The sequence below is a fragment of the Alexandromys fortis genome, unplaced genomic scaffold (assembly GCF_014885135.2).
Source record: "Alexandromys fortis isolate MF-2015 unplaced genomic scaffold, M_Fortis_MF-2015_v1.1 scaffold_92, whole genome shotgun sequence".
Taxonomy (NCBI): Eukaryota; Metazoa; Chordata; class Mammalia; order Rodentia; family Cricetidae; genus Alexandromys; species Alexandromys fortis.
This window is the reverse complement of record NW_026067972.1, coordinates 5749480-5766333: the sequence shown is the minus strand read 5'-3', so window position 1 is coordinate 5766333 and position 16854 is coordinate 5749480. Positions and strand designations below refer to the sequence as shown.

At 46.2% G+C, this 16854-nt stretch overlaps 1 protein-coding gene across 1 annotated transcript; it reads left to right on the top strand.

Annotated features, from left to right (window-relative positions):
• Positions 1-2222: 2222 nt before the first annotated feature.
• Ccin (calicin) lies at positions 2223-5310 on the top strand. The gene has a single exon (XM_050156020.1). The coding sequence runs from the start codon at positions 3320-3322 to the stop codon at positions 5084-5086; it is 1767 nt and encodes a 588-aa protein (XP_050011977.1). The 5' UTR covers positions 2223-3319; the 3' UTR covers positions 5087-5310.
• Positions 5311-16854: the final 11544 nt, after the last annotated feature.

Genomic DNA, 16854 nt, shown 5'->3' with positions numbered 1-16854 from the left:
CTGTATCTTAGTGTTTTTAGCACCGTGATTAAACACCATGATCAAAAGCACTTGGGGAGAAAAGGGTTTATATAATCTTACACTTTTAGGTAACAAACAGTCCATCACTGAAGGAAGTCAGGGCAGGAACTCAAGCAGAGAAGGAACCAGGAGGCAGAAACTAAAGGAGAGTCTATGGAGGAATGCTGTGGACGGGCTTGCTCAGCCTGTTTTCTTATACCATCCAGAACCACCTGCCAAAGGTTGGCACCAACCACAGGGGGATGGGCCTTCCCACATCAATCACCAGTCAAGGCAACACCTCCCATACTGGCATACAGGCCAATCCAATGGTGATATTTTCTCAATTAAGATTCCCTCTTCCTAGATGCATCCAGGTCAACCAAAATGCCCTGTCTCTAAGCAAAACTCTGTGTGTGTGTGTGTGTGTGTGTGTGTGTGTGTGTAAGAACAATTTCGTAGAGTTACTTGTGTTCTTTCACCTTTTATGTGGGTTCCAAGAATTGGATTGGGGGCCAGGCTTGCTGGGTAAGCATTTTACCTGCAGTCACCTCAATACCACACAACCTCTTCCAAATCTCAAGTAGTTCAAGCTGGTCTAGAACTCAAGACTACATAGCTAAGGGTGACCTTGAACTCCCAATCCTCCTCTTTCTTATTTCTTTTCTTTTTTTTCTTTTTTGGTTGTTTCGAGACAGGGTTTTTCTGTGTAGATTTGGAGTCCGTCCTAGAACTTGCTTTGTAGGCCAGGGTGTCCTCAAACTCACAGAGATCCACCTGCCTCTGCTTCCTGAGTGCTTGATTAAAGACGTGCACCACCACTGCCCCACCTATTTCTATCTCTTAATCCTGCTTAAGTGACAGGCATGTGCCACCATACCTAGTTTATGTGGTTCTAGGGATCAAACGCAGGCTGTCCTGCCTGCTCCAGTGAGTGTATAGAAGGCATTCTGTCCACTGAGCTATATCCCAGAACAGTTTAATAAACTATTTCCTTTATAAATTTTTAACTCTGAGACAGTCTATTACATTGCCGATGCTGGCCTGAATTGATGATCCTCCCTCCTCAGTCTCCTGGACCACCATACCCCACTTGTTTTAAGGTCTATGTTACCCAGGCAGTTCTAAACTCCTGAGCTCAGAGACCCTCCTGCCTCTGCCTGCCAAGCAACAGGGATTCTGAGCTTTCTTTCTTGAGTTTGTTGAGGACAGCAAGCTCTGCAATTAAGATCAGAGTGCATGGCAGCTGAATTGGAGCTGAGCAAGCCTCTCCTGTCCAATACTCAGATGTCAGGTCTGTCAGGTCCTCCCGGACCAGCGATGATCTCTGGCTGGAGGCACACAGTGAGTGCACGCCTTCTTGTCCTGGTGCTCAGAGGTCTGTTGATCTTCTGCTTCTGGTAAATGTCCCAGCAAGTGGGGTCTGAACGCTGGCTGGGATGCTGGTGGGAGTCAAGCATCCTTAGCAGCATCATGATGCTTCCTCCAGCCAAGTGGCCACTGCTTCTCAGGTGACGAGAGCTGGGGAGGCATGCAGCGCTGAAAAACTCCCAGGGAGAGGGAGAGAGACTGGACCGTGATGAACTGAGCTGAGCCACACAGGGAATTCTCTGGAATGGGACTGGAACCTAAAGATTCCTCCAAAGAGGGAGACAGAAGTTCTGAGCCTTTCTCTGGCACCGCAGCCAGAGAGACTATCTTCCCCAGACATCAGGCATCAAGATGAGTAACTTCAATATTCAAGAGTAATTGTTTTAAAAATAAATTTCAAATTACCAAGCTCCCCGAATAAAGAAAAGGCTCGGTTTTGAATGAAAAGATGAATGAGAATCAAAGCCAACCAGAGAATGGCTGGGGAGGGGTCGGGATGAAGCTGGCAGTCTCCCTGAGAGGAGCACTCAGGAGGACCTAAAGGTTTGGAGTAGGGTTTAGAGCCCAGAGTGGACATCAGGGTCTGAGCCAGGTCCTCCTTGACCAGCACAAGGGCATTAAGCGGCAAGGCTGTTCTTTAGCGGCCAAGCATCTCGTCTAGGCTCTGTCCACATCTGGGAAATGAGAATAGGTGTAGGTCTGCCTGACTGTGAGCCCTGGGTCCAGACGCGTGCGTTTCCGAGTCGCTCGCACACCAAGGAGCCCCAGGAGCGACAAAGAGGCAGAAAGAAATTCCAGCGTCGGGTTTCCTTCGTGTAAAGCGGTTGGGGCTGCTGAGCGCGAGAGCGAGCTGCTCCCTGCCGGGAGGTGACACTGCAGCCCCACCGTGCGGCCACAGGAGGCTCCTGCAACCCGCCCGTAGCTCTGCGGACGCCCACAGCCTCCCACCAGCGTCCATCAGCGGCGGCAAAAACAGCTAAGAAACAGCAGCTTGCATTTATTTGAACGTTTGCTGCGAGCTAAACACCGTGCCTACTGCTGCACAGTTATTTATTCCCATCTCACAGAAAAGGAGTCAGAGGCCCGAGCGAACTTGTCAAAGTAACTCTGGATGGAGAGAACCAGCCAGGCACTGGTTCGGCATTTTACTAGATACTGAGAAATCTGGAACAGGCGGTTTCCAAGCCCTCCCATCTTCCTGGTGCTGGCTGCCGTCTCCGTTTCTGCTCCACTGAGCGTCACCCACCTCTCAATGTTGAACGAAAATGGTGTCCTGACTACAAAAGCCTAGAAGCCAAGGATTTGTCTTCTCAGATGCCCAAGAACTTGGCAGAAAAAGAGCCTTTGGGTCTAAGAACCAGAACGTGTAAAGTGGGCTGTCCCGGCTTCGTGGAAGGGGGCGAGGACGGGCGGTGCCCTACACTCAGCTGGAGTTCTAGGCCTGCGCTGCCTGCAGTTGCCTCGGTGACACTGGGAAGTCCCTTCGTCACGACTCCAACCTCCCTGGTGAAAGGGGAGGCTTCTAGATAAAGGTAACCTCTTCTCCTCCCCTCCCAGTATCTCCGCTGAGCACAGCGGCCTCCTGCCCCACCCAAACCAGCCCAGACATTCCTGGTGAAACCTTGAACTGCTGCTTGAAAGACCCCTGCACACACCGTGGTTCAGTCCCTGAACTTTGGCCTGAACTAGGTCCTTAAGGCCTCGGCAGGCTGGAGTCCTCTAAGGCGAGAAAGGCTTCGTGCCTCTGACAAAGGGCCTGGGGATGGGGGTGGGGGGGCTGCATTATGATGACCTCACCCATTCTATGACATCACCCTCCCTCCCACCCCACCCCCTCCTCTCTGGTCAGCTGCTCTGCAAACAACCATCAGTCCAAATCCCAAAGGCCTGAAAAAGTCTGCCCTCCAGTACTGGCTACTGAACTCTGTCTCAGCCAACGAGAAGCAGCATGAAATTGGAATTCACAGAGAAAAACTACAACAGCTTTGTGCTGCAGAACTTGAACAAACAGAGGAAGCGCAAAGAGTACTGGGACATGGCCCTGACTGTGGACCACCACGTCTTCTTCGCCCATCGCAACGTGCTGGCTGCCGTCTCGCCGCTGGTGAAAAGTCTCATCTCCAGCAATGACATGAAGACCACCGACGAGCTCTTCCTCACCATTGACCCCAAATACCTGAGTCCAGGCACGGTGGACCAGCTCCTGGACTACTTCTACAGCGGCAAAGTGGTGATCTCAGAGCAGAATGTGGAGGAGCTTCTTCGGGGCGCTCAGTATTTCAACACCCCACGCCTCCGGATTCACTGCAATGACTTCCTTATTAAGTCCATTCGACGTGCCAACTGCTTGCGCTACCTCTTCTTGGCTGAGCTGTTCGAGCTCAAAGAAGTGTCAGACTTGGCCTACTCCGGCATTCGTGACAACTTCCACTTCTGGGCCAGCCCCGAGGGCTCTATGCACTTCATGCGCTGCCCACCCGTCATCTTTGGCCGCCTGCTCCGTGATGAAAACCTTCACGTGCTTAACGAGGACCAGGCTCTCAGTGCCCTCATCAATTGGGTGTACTTCCGGAAGGAGGAACGGGAAAAATACTTCAAGAAGTTCTTCAATTACATCAATCTCAATGCCGTCTCCAACAAGACATTGATGTTTGCCAGCAATAAGCTGACGAGTTTGGAGAACAGCTCCGTCCACGCGACCTTGATCGAGAGCGTCCTAATGGACCGCAAGCAGGAGCGGCCATGCAGCCTGCTGACCTATCAGCGGAAAGGGGCCCTGCTTGACTCAGTGGTCATTCTTGGTGGCCAAAAGGCCCAGGGCAAGTTCAACGATGGAGTGTTTGCGTATATCATCCAGGAGAACTTGTGGCTGAAGCTCTCAGAGATGCCCTACCGAGCCGCGGCGCTGAGCGCAACTGCTGCCGGCCGTTACATCTACATCTCCGGTGGCACCACTGAGCAGATTTCAGGACTAAAGACGGCGTGGCGCTATGACATGGATGATAACTCCTGGACCAAGCTGCCTGACCTACCCATTGGGCTTGTCTTCCACACCATGGTGACCTGTGGGGGAACAGTGTACTCAGTGGGTGGGAGCATTGCCCCACGCAGGTATGTCTCCAACATCTATCGCTATGATGAGCGAAAGGAAGCCTGGTGCCTGGCAGGGAAAATGAGCATCCCTATGGATGGTACAGCAGTGATCACCAAGGGTGACCGGAACCTGTACATTGTCACTGGCCGATGCCTGGTGAAGGGCTACATCTCCCGGGTGGGTGTAGTGGACTGCTTTGACACCAACACAGGGGAAGTGGTCCAGTGTATCACTTTCCCCATTGAATTCAACCACCGGCCTCTGCTCTCTTTCCATCAAGACAACATCCTCCGTGTGCACAGCCACCGGCAGAGCGTGGAAATCAACTTACAAAAGATAAAGGCCAACAAGTCAACGACCTCAGTGCCTCTGTTGCCCAACAACTGTCCCTTGGATGTGTCCCACGCTATCTGCTCCATTGGAGACAACAAGGTATTTGTGTGTGGGGGTGTCACCACGGCCAGCGACTTCCAGACAAAGGACTACACCATCAATCCTAATGCTTACTTGCTGGACCAAAAGTTAGGAGAATGGAAGACCCTCGCCTCCCCGCCGGAGGCACTGGACTGTCCCGCCTGCTGTCTAGCCAAGCTACCTTGCAAGATTCTTCAAAGAATTTAAACAGCTTTTTAAGTGGGAGAATAAGTAAATGCATTATTAGTCACAATTTCATGACAGAAAGCAAGAGAGGAAATGTGGCCCTTGGGTTGCTCTTAGTGCAGTCAATGCTCGGGTCTGAGAGTGGAACTCCTGGGCTGGGGATGCTATCCGTGGGTAGATGCTCAGGGTGAACGAGTCTCTGGAGCTAACTAGCGGAGACTGGCGTGGAGTCTCTGGTTGGTGGGATGGCAGCATCTCTCAGGGACCAGTCCCCCAGTGGGCAGTTTTTTTTTTTTTTTTTTTTTTAGAGTTTCTCCAGCACTGGAGGTCTCCAAACTGAGACAGGAAAAATAACCCTCGGGGTGTATGGGTGGTGGGTGGGGATTGAGGTTCCTCCCAAACCCTAGGGTAGGGGTTGTCCCCCGCCCCATTCTCAACGCCTATAGTCACCTCTCAGTGATCTACTCAGAGATGTGATGCTGAGGGTTCTTCCAGCACGTTTGCTTCGGGACCCATCCCAGGTCCCGGAGAGTACCCTCGTGGGCTGGGGAGGAAGGTGGTGTGTAAGCAAAGCTCAGGAGCAGGCAGGGTCAGCAGCCGGTCGTGTTTGTGCGCCCAGGATGGTTGTGTTTCTCATTTGTGGGGAAGTTGAGGGTTATTCACAGCTGCTTCTTCTAATAGGAGAGGCTCACTGAGAACCTTCCCCAGGAAAGTGAAGATTGAATTGGGGGTTTGAATGCCCAGCTGGCAGTAGGGAGCAGGAAGAGATTCTTACCTTCAGTGGAGCCAAGCTTGTGGGTGTGTAACAGGGAGAAGGTGGCATGGTTTGAGCACCCGCTAGGTCATTCTAGGTCGGTTAATTTATATCTCCGGGTCTTAATTTCCTTTCCTGTAACCGAGGTAGTGAGACTGCCTACCTACAGTGTAACTGTGGAGTTCCCATGAATTAGCCCATGTGGGACGCCTAGAACGGATCCCAGCATGCACTGAAGTGCAGAGGACCACCCCCCCCTTTCTGACAGGGTTTCATTCTGTGGCTTATGCCTCTCAGAAACTCGTTATGTAGCCATGGCTTCCCGGGAGCCACAATCCTCCTGTCTTCACCTCGTGTCTCATTTGCTGCCTCTAGTGCTGGGATTACAGGTGTGTACTTCCACACCTGGCTCAGAATTACCTTGTTAAAGGATGCATTCTGCTCTGTCCCAATATCCCCAGGTGCATTGCCCCTGGATGCCACAGAAGGGAAAAAAAAAAACTGGCATCAAGAAGGCCAGAAACCCATTACCTAAAGAATTTCCTATCTTTTTCTAAATTATCTCTTTAGGTCTCAAAGAAGGCGTGAAGTCTGGCACTCAAAAAGAATGGAGTATTTTGGTCCAAATTGTGTTGTTCAGAGATGCAATAGAGAATGTTTTTAAAAGCTTTATAAAAAATAATCTACCTACAATTGACTTATTCAAAATATACACCTTAATAGGAGATGGTGGCTCACACCTATAATCTCAGCAGTTTAGGGTGAGGCTAGGTTACAGGAGTCTCAGGCCTGACTGAATTGCAGAAGGAGACCCTGTCTCGAAAAACAAAACAAAGGGACAGGAGAGATAGGTCAGCAGTTGACTGCTCTTGCAGAGGACCCAAGTTCGATTCCCAACACCTGCAGCCATCTGTAACTCCAAATCCCAGGATCTGATCCCTCCTTCTGGCCACTGTGGGCACTGCACACAATACACATAGTGCACAGACAGACAAACAAAACACCATATACATAAAACAAAAAAAGCCCAACAAGTAAGCAAAATATATGCAATTTTTGGGTGTGGTGGTACACACCTGTAAGTCCAGTATCTTGAGGAGATGGGAGGGTTGGAAGTTCAAGGCCATTCACAACTACTCATAGCAAGTTTGAGGCCAGCCTGGGCTGCCTTAGAGCCCTATCAAAAACAAAAACAAAACAAAACTAAACAAAACAAAAAAACAATGGGCATAGTTGCTGTGGAACTGGTTTTACCCTGTAAACATTTGTTTATTGTGCTTATTTAATAAAATACTGATTGGCCGGTAGCCAGGCAGGAAGTATAGGTGGGACAACCAGGCAGGAAGTAGAGGCAGGTCAATTAGAACTGGATAATTCTGGGAAGAGGATTAAGCAGTTGTGGTCCAGCCTCAGAGGAAGCAAGATGTGACTGCCTCACCAAAAAAAGGTACCAACCCAGGAGGCTAACTCAGACAAGAATTATGGGCTAATGTAAGTCATAAGAGTTAGTTAATTAGAAGCCTGAGCTAATGGGCCAATCAGTTTATAACAAATGTAGACCTCTGTGTGATTTCTTTGGGGCTAAACAGCTGTGGGACCTGGTGGGACAGAAAACCTCAGTCAACACATAGTGGCAAATGCTTTTTAACCCCACTGCTCAGGAGGCAGAGGCAAGTGAGGCCACTGTGGTCTACAGAGTTTCTAAGCTATCTGGTACTACACTCTAAGACCCTATCTCAAATTGTAGTTTTAAAGTAGCAACTATATGGCTCACTCTAACTACATGGCTCACTCTAACTGTGTGGGTACAGTGGCTCACACCTGTGGTTCCAGCACCCCCAAGACTGAGACAAGAGTTTGCAGGAGTTCAACTGCCTACATAATTCTAGGATTTCATGTAAGTGGGATAGTAATAGATCTCATCTGGCGTCTCTGACTTAGCTTTGCAGTTTTTTTTAATTTACATTTGTTTACTTTTTAATGTTTATTTACTTATTGTGTATATAGTATTTTGCCTGCATGTCTGCCTGCATGCCAGAAGAAGGCACCAGATCTCATTATGGATGGTTGTGATCCACCATGTGGATACTGGGAATTGAACTCAGGACCTCTGGAAGAAGCTTCAGTGCTCTTAACCTCTGAGCCATCTCTCCAGTCACCAGCTTTGGGTTTTTAAGGGTCATCTGTCATAAGTGTGCTATGATGGGTCTTTCTTTGGATTAACAGCTCCTGAATAATGACACAAAACTTTTTATTAATTATGAAAGCTTGGCCTTAGTTTAGGTTTGTTCTCAACTAGCTCTTAGAATGTATTTATATTAATCTACATTCTGCCACATGGCTTGTTACTTCTCAATGCCATATGTCCGACTTCCTCTGCATCTGGCTGGTGAGTTTTCTGAGCCTCTGATTCTTTCCAAGAGTTCCTATCTTTCCTCAGAAGTCCTGCCTGTTCTCTCCTGCCTAGTAATTGGCCCTTAAGCTCTTTATTAAACCCATCAGAAGGTGCCTTAAGCATGTACACAAATCCACAAGTGTACAAAATATTAACCCAGCATCTCCCCGCTGTGGTCCAATAAAAGGTTTCACTTCACTTTTTCCCCTCACCTGAAAAATAAAGAACATGCAGAGGTAACGAGCTTGAGTTAATTTTTTACCCTCAGATCCCTCTTTGCCATAGACATCCTTTTATTGAGCCCTGAGTGGGTCCTGAGACTGGTACTCAAGACCCCCAAAAGTGTATAGGTACAATATCTTAAACAAGAGTAGAAACACATATATAGTATGCTGTAACAAAAATGACCTTAAATTTGTATCAATATACAAAAATCCATAGTATAAAATATTTGAGAGTAGTAGTTGCTTTTTAATTTAAAAATAGATTCAATAATCTACCCTTATATCCTATCATTCCTGTATTCCTTCTTTCTTTTCATCCCTTTTCCTTCCTTTCTACCCCAACAGTAGATAGAAAAGAAAGAAGGTTAGAGGAAATAGAAAGAGATCTCTTAACCTAATCTTCTTTGCTTAGTTTCCTCTCTATCACCAATAACAACCGGCAACTAACCCCCCCTTAACAATGATAAACACCCATAACCCACCAAATGACCAAAAATCACCCATCCCACCTTTGGGAATGTGGGCATCATGTTCTTAAAATTGCTTCCTTTGTGTGGGAGGAGACAGCATCTTTAGGAGACCCTGAAAAAAATTAGGATAATGGTCAAGTCTTGGGAGAGCTATATGTATCATTTGTTGTCTCTGTGTGGTGGGAAAGCTCAGTGCTCAGCTGAAGCCCTGGCTGGAGTAGTCTATGAGGCTGGGCCATCTCGGCTTTTAGTCTTGACCTCTGATCATCTATAGCAGGTTGCCTAAATACTTGTTTTCTGTTCTCTCCTGAGTTTTCTGTACTACCTCCTGAAGATGCTATGACTTTGATATCTGGGTTATTAATGGCTATCAGAACAGTGCTGTTTAATTGCTCTGTGGTTTCTCTGCTGCTGACCTGAAATGACCAAAGAGAGCACCCCCCCTCCGCCCCGGGGGATTTCGCCTTGTCTGTCCCTGTTGATCTGCAATCATTAGTCCAATGCCATCCTTTGTCACACCTTTTGCATACTGCAGAATACTGGACCTTCTTTTTAAATTATCTCTAGAAAAAACATTGTTTCTAGGAATGACTTGCCTACAAACCCTTTTGAAATGACCTTGCTTGTCACAGCCAAGACAGTTTGGCTTTTCTCAAAGCCTTTAGAGATTACTTCTACTAAAGTTGCATCGTAAGTATGAAATCCAATATCAGCCATTTTTCAATCCATTCATCTGTTGGTGCTGCTCTTGCCTTTTTGTGCTCAGAATCGGCATTTTCTTTTTTTTTTTTCTTCTTTTCTTTTTTTTTTTTTTTTTTTGTTTGTTTGTTTTTTTTTTTTTTTTTTAGGAAGGGTTTTTCTGTGGGTTTGGGGCCTGTCCTGAAACTAGCACTTGTAGACCAGGCTGGTCGAACTCACAGAGATCCGCCTGCCTCTGCCTCCCGAGTGCTGGGATTAAAGGTGTGCGCCACCACTGCCCGGAAGAATCGGCATTTTCGAAAGCCAAAGCTTTGATTAATACTTGCCTAACTTCTGAATCTGATACTCTTGTATTTACAGCTGAAGTCAATCTTTGTAGTTAAAAAAAAAAAAGAAAAGAAAAAGAAAGAAAGAAAAAAGATCAGTGAATGCTTCCTTTGGACCTTTGGTTCAGATCTTTTTCCTGCTTCTTCAGTCTTGTCCCAAGCATTTAAAGCTACTGTATGACACAGCACCAAGGTGGCATCATTGTATTCAACCCACACTTATATTAAGGCATACTCACTCACCTTCACCTAGAAACTGACCTTGGGAACTATGGATTCCTCTAGCCCTATTTCTCTGTTCTGTTCCCTTAGTCCCTCCACCACGATTGCCATTGCATCTGAGGACCAGTTTCTCAGATTGCTTTTGTCATAGCTTTCCAGTCTTGGGGGATTACTCTACTTTGAATTGCCTAAGAATTTAATGCCTGCTTCACGAATGGTAAACACATACCATAGGAAATTACAGCTTTAATTTTTTTTAATCTAGCAATCCCTCTGTCTCTGTCTTACTATCTTTCTAATTTTTCTTCTAAGGCTTGTCTTTTATCAATCCACTTTTTTTCTTTGAGATTTATTTATTTATTGTGTATACAGTGTTCTGTCTGTAAGTATGCCTGCTTGCCAGAAGAGGGCGCCAGATCTCATTACAGATGGTTGTGAGCCACTTGTGGTTGCTGAGAATTGGACTCAGGACCTCTGGAACCTCTTAACCACTGAGCCATCTCTCCAGCCCTCAATACACTTTATATTTTTCTTTTTCCTATATTTCTAAAGCTTTGTCCTTTGAGAGGGCACAGAAAGATACTATGGCTATTAAAAATAAAATATGAAGTACCAGAATGATAATAATTATAATCCATATTAAGCCAATCTCAGTTAAGTCATCTATGTTTTTATTTCTGTTTCTATTTTTAAACCATCTAATGTAGCATTATATAAGGTCCAAATGCTCGGATCCTCATGGCTAGGAGCTGCATCTACCTACCTTGCTTCTGGGAACTTTCTGGGCTCCTAGTCTCCTACTGAGTAGCAGTTGGCTGTTCATAGGCTCCACTAAAGCGCTTGACTGCACAAGAAGGTCTCTTAAAGAAACAGTGCCTCTATACACTTCTGCTTCCAGCACCAGGCTTGCCTGAGAGACTACATTTGCTGGGAAGCTGCACCCTGTTCCTTGTCCAGAACTTTTCTCTGTTTTCTCAGGCCCTACACTTAGACATACAGACCCCACATTTGGGTACCAAATACACGAATCTTTCTTTGGACTGCCAGCTCCCAAATAGTAACACAGAGACTTTTTAATGAATCATTAAAACTTGGCCTTTAGCTTAGGCTTGTTCCCAACTAGCTCTTATAACTTCAATTAACCCATTTATATCAATCTACATTCTGCCATGTGGCTCACTACCTCTCCTCAGTATTATACATCTGACTTCCTCCACTGGTGAATCTCCCACACCTCAGATTCTTTCTGAGTTCCTCTGTCTCCCTCCCTGGAAGTCCTACCTCTCCTCTCCTGCTTAGCTATTGGCCATTTAGCTCTTTATCAAACCCATTGGATGGTGCCTTAGGCAAGTGAGGAAGGACTCACCTTCACACAGTGTGTAAAAAGATGACCCCAACAGCATGCCACACTTTTAATACCACTCACCACTGATAAATGGTTGAATGATTTCTGCTTTGGGGTTATTACGAATGATGCTGCTTTGAACATTAATATATATGTTTTTATGACAATGTATGTTTTCATTTCTCTTCAGTGCATACTTAGGAGGGTATGTCTAGTAATTCTGTATTTGACCAATTAAGGAAATGATGGACTTGCTTTTCAAAGCAGCTGGTATCAGTTTCCATCAGAATGCAGGAAGGCTCTGAGGATCCAGGCTCCCCATGCCTTCACGCACACACGTTGTCTTTCTGAACAGGGATGAGATGCAGCATCTCACCGTGATTGCATTTCCCTGATAGAGAACACCTCTGTCTGATGACAGTTGTTCAATATCCTTGCCTCTTCTGTACTTAGCTGCTATCACAGAAATGGTTTTTCATCAAAGAAAAGGGCTATCTGAGGCAGAATCTTGTTTTGAAGTTGGTCTAGAACTCAGGTCCTCCTGTACAATCCTCAACACTGTTGAGCCAGGTTTGGTGGTGCACGTCTTTAATTCTAGCACATGTAGAATAATACATGATATGTAACTGTACAGGATAAAAGTTATTGTAAATATCTGTGTATCCTCTCTTCAGGGAAATAGAGCCTTCCGCTGTCCCCAGAAGCCTCTTGTGTGGCTGTCATCCTGATTAGGCCTTCTTTCCCATCGAACCTGTGATGTTTCTTTTCCACATAATTTTACCATTTAAAGAGACCATCCAGGTGTTGAAGGTTGAGTCCAGGGTTTCACACAAGCTAGGCGAGTACATTATCATGAAACTTTATCCATTCCTCCAAGCCCCCTTTTAACTTTTTGAGTCTCACTAGATTGCAAGACTAGTCTTGAGCTCCTTCTGCAGCCCAGGCTGGCCTTGAACTTGCAGTCACCCTGTCTTAGCTCCAGCCCCACATACCTGGCATTACAGACCTGTGCTACCAGACTTAACTTAAGAACTTGCCCACTTTGTTCTCAACTACACATAAGACAATTAGCAGAGGTTCTTTGGTACCTACTTTGGTTTACTCAAAAATATTTTTTAAAAAAAGATTTTTATTTTACAGGAATGTGTGTCTGCATGTAGTTATGTGCACAAGTGCACACAGAGCCTGTTGAGGCCACAAGAGGGCGTCAGACTCCCTGGAGCTGGATTTATCATTGTGAGATGTCCTGTGGGCGATAGGAATCCAACTCAGGTCCTCTACAAAAGCAGCAAATGTGCTTAACCGCTGGACATCTCTCCAGCCCCTGTTTAAACATACTGTTGCACATAGGTGTGGTTTTCCCATTTCACCTCCCCATTCTGTCGTATAAACGCGTCATTTGATTTGCCCCATCTACTACTGAACACTTGACTCATTTCCAGTCTGAGAGATTACAAATCGTGCTTGTCTTATGCAAGTATGTTCCTACACATGTATTTGAGTTTATCTAGCCTGGATAGCTAGTGGTAGAATCGCTTTGTCGCTGATTATAAAACATTTTGCAAGTGGATTGTGCCAGTCTATTCTGCCATCGGCAGTGTATGAGAAGCCCTGTTCCTTTCTTGCTTGCCAATAGCTGGTATTGTCCTACTTTTTAAGTATATTCAGTCTGGTATAAAGTGAAATCTCAGCATGCTTCTTATTTGCGCGATCCTGATTGCTAGGTAAGCTCGTTGGCATGCGTGTACATTCATTGTTTGGGTTTCTTACACCAAGTCGTTATTCCAGCTCGGTTGCTTGCTTCCAGCAGGAGGTCCTGATGCGGTGTGACTAGATTCTGCTACCATGTACATATCACATCTCCTTCCTCTGCAGCCTTTCATCCAAAGGGGAAGGCTTGCTTTTTAACTTGTCTTTTGTTGCCATTGCTTTTTGTGTGTCTTGCTTCGTTTTGATTTTTCTTTTCTTTTGAGAAAGCATCCCTGATCAGCCAGATCTCCTTGAGGTGACCCTTCTGCCGATTGTTCCCTAGCTCTGGGGGTACAGGTGTGAGCCACCATGCCCATCTTGTTTGATTGCTCTTTGTTGCCTGAAAAAAATAACCCTATACCTTAAAGTCCTGCAGAATTCCTTTCCAATCTCTCTGAAATGTGGTCTGTAACTCTCAAGAAACTGGTTTTTTGTGTGTGGGGTGTAAAGTAGGTTTTGTTTGTTTTGTTGTTTTTGAATTTTTACCGAATAGACACTTGCCCTGGCGCTCCTCTGCAGTGATGAGCTTATGTTTGCCCGCTCATTCCACCTGTTTGGCCTTATGCCAGCATCATAGCTCCCCCAAACACAGCATCGTCAGATCCAGTACAGTTTAGAATCAGGCTGTCTGTGTCTACACAGACCTGCTGAGATTTTGTTATGGCTTTGTTGATATTATACATTAAATTAGGAAAAACTGATATATTTACAATGTTAAGATGGGTTCTCTTTTGAAGAGATAGAGAATGTTTGCTGCTATTTAGTCTAAGCTGGCTTTGAACTTGTGATGATCCTGCCTCAGAGTCCTGAATGCTGGGTTATCAGATGGACATCTTCTGAGGGTATCCTACATTTTCTCTCGTATTCAAACTACCCCACAGGTGGTATGAAGCCCTTGTAAATGGCACGTCTTAAACAGTTAGAGACCTACTCAGATAACCTATCTTGTCTCTAGTGAGTCTGGGGAGCCTGTGGTAATCCAAGAATTCTTCCACTTCCCTCAGCCTGTCAGCCCCAGGCATGTGAGTTGTTGGCGTATTCTGTTGTTAGTCTTTAGTTTCCAGGCTTTCATTGCTCTACTGGTAATTTACGCTGTCTTCATCTTTTTCTGTTTCTTCCCTTCTTTCTGGGCTAGTCTGGCTACAGAGGTTTTTGCTTGTTTTTTCAAAGCGCCAGCTTTTGATTTCATTGGTTTCTCTATTTTTGCCATTGCTGGGTTTTTGGAGACAGGAGGATCCTGAGCTCCTGGCCTTTCTGTCCCTACCTCTCAGGTATCAGAGGCACAGGCCTCCACACCTCGCGTCTCCGTTTGTATCTCTGTTTTTGTTGGTTTGTGCGCCTCTTCACTTCCCTTCTGCTCTGTGTTTACATTGCTCTTTTTTTCCAGTTTAAACTGGAATCCTATTCAAGATATTTCCTCTCAATATTACCATTTAAACATTACAAGCCAGACTGTGTGGGTGCTGGGAATGGAGGTCTGGTCCTCTGAAGGACTGAGCCTTCTCTCCAACCCCCAGATTGAGTCTTTATCGTGTGATCTTCGTACTTTTCAGCCTCCAGTCTATCTGACCGTGAACGCTGTTGGCTGTGCAGCTTCATTAAACAGAAGAGAACAGGAATGTGCTCGCGTCACCCAGCTGTGCCCGGGCCTTCTCCAGGAAGCGGTTTTGCTTCTTATCAAGATTACGCCAGGGCTGGAGAGATGGCTCAGAGGTTAAGAGCATTACCTGCTCTTCCAAAGGTCCTGAGTTCAATTCCCAGCAACCACATGGTGGCTCACAACCATCTGTAATGAGGTCTGGTGCCCTCTTCTGGCCAGCAGGCATACACACAGACAGAATATTGTATACATAATAAATAAATAAATAAATAAATAAATAAAAAAGATTACGCCAATCCCGCGTAATTAGTTGAGGAATCTGTCTCAAAGTATTTGTGAAGACTGAAGTCTTCGCTAACGAAGACAACATTTTTGCACACGCGTGAGGTTTTAAAGTCATATTGAAAACAGTCAATTATGTTTCTCCCTATTGTTGGCTTGCTTTCTGGGACAGGGTCTCACAATGTACTTCAGGTTATCACTGGATGAGTAGACATCCTCCTGCCTCAGCCTTCCAATGTTGGGAGTATAGGTGTGAGCCCCTACAGCTAGCTCAAATTTTAAAATGTTAACATAAAAGTGTCTGTACTTTATTATCATGACAATGGCTTTAAATTTTCCTTACTTTTTTTATTTTGGGGTGTGTGTGTGCCTGCATGAGTGCATGTGTTCTTGAGTGTGCGTGCACGCGTGTCTGTGTGTGTGTGTGTGTGTGTGTGTGTGCATGTGTGTGTGTACACGTGCTGTGGGAGTCAGGGGGTCACCTTCAGGAGTCGGTTTTTGCCTTCCACCATGTGGGACCCAGGAATCAAAGTTAAATTGCCAGGCTTGGCAAGCACCTAACCCTGCCGGGTTTAAGGTTCAAATCTTTAGTGATGGCCAGACCTGGTGACACCGCAGGTGACAGACACAGCCTCCAGCATGTGGGAGGTGGAGGCAGGAGCAGGGAGTAAAAGGGAGTTCCAGGAGGGCCTCACCCACAGAGGGAGATCCTGCAGTGTAAGGTGTGATCTTCTGGAGGTGATGGGAATATGTTTTTGCGTGGTTGAAATCAGCACATTATTGGTGGATACAAAACTCTATGTGAGCCGGGCGGTGGTGGCGCACACCTTTAATCCCAGCACTTGGGAGGCAAAGGCAGGTGGATCTCTGTGAGTTCGAGACCAGCCTGGTCTATAAGAGCTAGTTCCAGGACAGGCTCCAAAGCCACAGAGAAACCCTGTCTCGAAAAAACAAACAAACAAACAAACAAACAAAAAAACCCTCTATGTGAGTGAATGGTAGGCCGTGAAAACCCTATCTCAATAAAGCTGCAATAAAATTAGCATGGCTTCTGTCTTGATCATTCATTCTCACCTGCACCTCTCTGAGGATGCTGAGTTCTGTGCCGTGGGAGCTTTCAGAAAAGCCTCTGTAACTCAGAACGGAGGCTTCTGCAGAGCAGACAGCCCAGTGGGTGACCTTGAATGTGGATCATCCTTCCTCAGGCTGCAGCTCCAGTCAACAGCCTGACTACCGCCTCAGGAGCAGATGGAGCCAGACGTGCCCTCCTCGTCCAGATCTCTGGCCTTTACGTGAGATGGTGTCTGCTATGAAGGTGCTGAGTTTTGAGATGGTCAGTACACAGCAATAGACAATACCAGTTACCCATTCCTCTAAGACAGAAATGCCTGTGTAAATGACATTCAATGGTTCTGTGTTATTACTTTTCTGGTATATTATGGACCGCTGATGATGAAGTGTAATAAAGGTCTCTCACACTGAACCTGGGATTCACTGTCTGAGATAGGCTGGCCGGATAGTCAAAGGGCCAACCCATCTTGTGTCCCAGCACTGAGAGTCTCTACAGATGTGTGCGTCTACACCCAGATTTTTACACAGTTCGGGGGATCACACTCACTGCTCACTCTTGTGCAGCATACGCTTTATCCATGAGGTCATTTCAAGTGCCCCCTATCGCAAGGTATCATGTTAGACCTGAGATCACAAAAGTGACCAAGACAGC